This window comes from Polistes canadensis, unplaced genomic scaffold (genome assembly GCF_001313835.1).
Source record: "Polistes canadensis isolate GaletaPanama2010 unplaced genomic scaffold, ASM131383v1 scaffold_431, whole genome shotgun sequence".
NCBI classification, from domain to species: Eukaryota; Metazoa; Arthropoda; class Insecta; order Hymenoptera; family Vespidae; genus Polistes; species Polistes canadensis.
Genome location: NW_014569978.1, coordinates 1 through 4428, shown reverse-complemented (window position 1 = coordinate 4428; position 4428 = coordinate 1). Strand labels below are relative to the sequence as shown.

At 28.5% G+C, this 4428-nt stretch overlaps 1 protein-coding gene across 6 annotated transcripts in view; it reads left to right on the top strand.

Annotated features, from left to right (window-relative positions):
* LOC106792439 (putative mediator of RNA polymerase II transcription subunit 26) overlaps nt 1–4211 on the top strand; it is a 22491-nt gene extending 18280 nt beyond the window's left edge. For 3 of the 6 annotated variants that reach the window (XM_014758856.1, XM_014758862.1, XM_014758858.1), the window contains 5 exons: nt 231–395; nt 480–599; nt 669–742; nt 2038–2046; nt 2162–4211. In XM_014758856.1, the coding sequence (XP_014614342.1) occupies nt 231–395; nt 480–599; nt 669–742; nt 2038–2046; nt 2162–2348 (555 nt within the window). In that variant the 3' untranslated portion in view covers nt 2349–4211. The other 3 variants (XM_014758861.1, XM_014758857.1, XM_014758860.1) reach the window with 3 other exon arrangements.
* Nucleotides 4212–4428: the final 217 nt, after the last annotated feature.

The following is a 4428-nucleotide window of genomic DNA, read 5'->3' as shown; positions in this document are numbered from 1 at the left end:
TTATATATACCTACATATATATATATATATATGTATATTAATATTGTTAATACCATTAATATTGCTGATTGTCTAATAATAGTAGATCATTGTAAAATTTACTGTAAATATCTTTTTACATATTCTTTTTTTTTTTGTACTAATGGGTTTATCCCATAAACAAAATATAATGATTGGAAACAAGAGCATAGGCTATTGATAAGTGATTTCCATTTCGTTATATTACTTAGAATGGTCTCTTCTACACCCTGAGCGAAGGTGGTACAGCTGATGTCAGTACGTCTCCAGGAAGCGGAGAAAGTAGTATAGCCGATGAGCTGACGGATTTACGTAGACAAGTGATCTTTTTACAAGGCCAAGTAGAAGATAAAGATCGAACTATACAAATACTTCAGGTATATTTAATATTACCTGATCAAAAAAGTATATGGATATAAACGAAAATATGTTCTATCGATTGGATTTATAATACGTTTCAGTTTCAAATGACAAAATTAAAAGCTTCTAATGGCACAGACGTGGAAAATAATACGCCGTCAGCAAATTGTAGTAAATCTTTGCTAGTGGACATGTGCAATGCTGCCACGCAGACCGAAAAGGTATTATTTATTCCTATTCATCTATTCCAAATGAAATAATATCAAAGATAATTCATTACTTTGACATAGATACGACCAGTGTCAGCAGGACCTTCGCTTCTGCAATCACTTCCCCAAGATAGCACAATAGGGCCTCTCGTCAGGTAAGATGGTACTTTTATTTTCTTCCTGTGCGTAATTCATTATTTATATATTACCAATATATATGTATTTATAGCAACCAACAAGATTTTTTTTGTTAACTTCGATACATGTTGTAAAAGAGATCAAAATAATATTAAATATTGCAGCATTTCTCTAATGAGTTAGTTCATCGACTAATTATTTCTATACACGTAACCATTTACATTGGTAAAATGTTATTTGTTGTTTTTTCGTAATTCGAAACCTACTTATCTTCGGATCGATGCACAAAAACATAAGCATTCGCATGTGCTATATTGTATCTCTTTTACTTGATATATCTTGATTAAAAAAAGAAATCAAGTTGGTTATGCGCTGTAGAATCAAACGTATTTTAAGAACTGTTGTAACTAATAATCAACAATAATGAAACAGCAATTTCTTATCAATTTTATAAAATTAAATCATAGGAGAGATTAAACTTATTACGTTATTCTTGTCTAACATTATGAAAATCCATTAGACCACAAATAGAGCTTTGCTATTAGAGACAATGTTAAATAGAGATTGACAATATTGTGATAGAAATATAATATTAAGATTATATACAATAATGGCAACCTACAAAGGATGAATATACTTAGAATCCGGTTCAAAGTAACGCATACTTTTCATATGTCCCTGCATTAAATGCATCATAAATAACATGTTATTATTGCTGCTCTGGTCACAACCTCATGCGGATGATTTCATACGAACAGCTTCAGGATTGGGAAGGTAGAGTGCACCAGTCTATGTGATTTATTATTGGGATATTTACTTCTTTCTGCACTTAATGCCTTTATATTTGTGCATCTTTTCTATCGAAAGGATATTTATTTGATCACATAGCAATAATATTTCAGTTCATGCTGCATGAAGATCCAATCTTACTTGCGATCTACATATATATACATATATTTTTCTTTACGCGTACTCGATCATTTTTTAATATTTTAAAATCAATAATATATATACAGGGCCTATTTTTATATACACGGTCTATTTTTTCCCTTATCATTTCTATCATCAAATGCGCGATTATGGATGTTACAAAATTGATAGATAAATTCTTATTTTTATATAAATAAAATTTCTCTCATTTGATGAAAATAATAAGTGCAACTATTCTTAATTGCTAAATTAATGGTATAATAACTACAGCATGTATTATAAATGACACATACATTAAATATATGTATTAGATAATTGTTCTTCTATTTACTTCGATTGTAATGGATTTACAATTAATGATCTTTCATGCTGCAACGAATAGCCTTGCGCGGTAAGTGCGAAGGATATTATACTTTTTCTAATATTTCGCATATCTTTTATTCTGAAATGAATTTTCTTTTTTCTTGAATCCAAATGTAGAATTAAAAAGTTTGTAATCTGTGCAGTTGGAGTGATTCAAGGAATTGCCAACGTCCCTCATCGCTAGGAGAGCTTAACCATTTTAGGAACCTACATAGATCGACCGACAATTCGCAACACATATTGAGACAGCGGCAATCACAAAGTCAAATTGTTAAAACAAATATGCGGAGAAATATCATAAGGAAATCCCTTGAACAAGAAAATAGTTAAGAATCCAGCGTCTAATCATTTTTTCGAGCCGAATGACACATAAACGTGCGGTAAAAGCAAAACGATGCGACATCCACTTTATTTACCATAAGTAGCATGCTTATGAATTATATACGAAACTGTTTTTCAATGAATATAAATAATATCAAAAGAAATAGGATTTATAATTATTTGATCGTTCCTATATTAATTCTTTCTGCTTTTACCTCACGCTCATACATACTACTTTAAGTTTGATAATGTGAATCAATGCAAATGGTCAAAATCCCATCTATTATCAGGTAAATAGATGCATAAATACGTACAATAAATTGGCGTCCATTTCATGAATCATTGTTCTATTCGCGCTATATAAACTATCATTATCTTTATATTATATTTCAAATCTTCAATTAGAAAGTATGTAGCAGAAAGAACTGTTTTACTACTTCTACAAAAATCTTGCCTAATTTTCCTTCATCTGATTAGTTAAAGTTCAAGTACCACATACAAAGTGATCAATGTAATGCGATCTCAAACAGTATGCGTAACGTAATTAATACGAAGATTGTATTGATTCAAAAATATATTATTTGAAAATTCATTACATTATCGCAATACTTTTCTCTCTTACTGATTGAACTAAACTATACGTTATGCAACTGTTCTTTATAATGTACAATTTCTGGCAAGAAATATTCATTTTATACGATTATACAGTCAGGGTATTACGTAAGTTTAAATCTATTGTTTTAATTTATTTCGTCCGATTAAAACAATTCTCGGTGCTATTTAACTGTATCAAGATTATCTAGACATTTCTTTAGGTTTTATAAAAGTCTCAAGTTGTAGAGTAAAGTATAATAAATTACATAAGATTCTTTTGTTTTGAAAAAAATATAAATTGATATTCATTTCTAACATCTTAAACATCGTCATAATGCTACTTTGATCTATAAAGTTATGACTTGATTTTTATGACTTTAAATAAATAAACCAGTTTGCCCCCGTTATACATTCGAAATAATTTATATAATATATAGTAGAGCAATTTTTATAGATTTCATGCTAAGTACAGTGAAAATAGAAAAAAAAAGAAAAGCAAACAAGCTATTGGTAATCGAGTGAAATTTATTAATAACGTATTCGTAAATATCTGTATACATAAACCTATATCTCTTAAAATATGTGTGTACAAGAGAAACAAATTCAACCTAATCATTGCAGAAAATTATTTTCATGTAAATGTATTACATTTAGATTTATTATTAGATAAATTGCAAAATTTGCTTACTAAAATAAAAGTATATATACACATATATACTGAGTATTATCAAAACCGTCTTATTATATTAGATGAACTTTAATTAAGGTGAATCATTCCTACTCGAACAACTTTAACTTCAAAGAAATATTTCATACATGTTCTAATAATAATTTTGCGACGATGATTAAGTCAGAATAACTTTAATATCTGGAAATTTAAAGTGAGCCTCGGTTAATCGTAATCTAAGTGTTACATTTGTAAAAGTCTTGAATGGACAACCATTACGTTCTGTTGGTTTTACATCAAAATCTATAATAGTTACACACATATCACAACTCTAAGTTTTCTGTGATCTTATTTTGCCACATAAATATTTTAATTTATACCCATAATTTATTTGAAACTATTTTATATCTATTTTTTGTTGTTTGTAAATTCTATTTTCAAAAAATGTATAACATCTTCAAAAGAAACCCCAATAATTTGTAAAAATAAAATATATTGTATACGCGCTGTATGTTTAGAATGATGTCTTTTCTTAAATTTTTATGATTCAATCTCATACGAAGTGGATATAAGCTAACAATAATAAAGAATCCTACTCCTCCGTAGACGAACATATCAATGTATTCATTAAACACGTCAAAAATTACTTTCAGTTTAAAATCTCTGAAAGTATCTTCTGCATCAAAAACATTTTTTTTTATTTCTAAGAAAAGCAATGAAGTTTTCTATTGTTTTTTGTTTTCAGCATCATTTTTGTTACCACTGGGACCACCATTAAACAATAGTAAGTACTTAACGCGATGACGGTACAATACACTATCAAAGAAT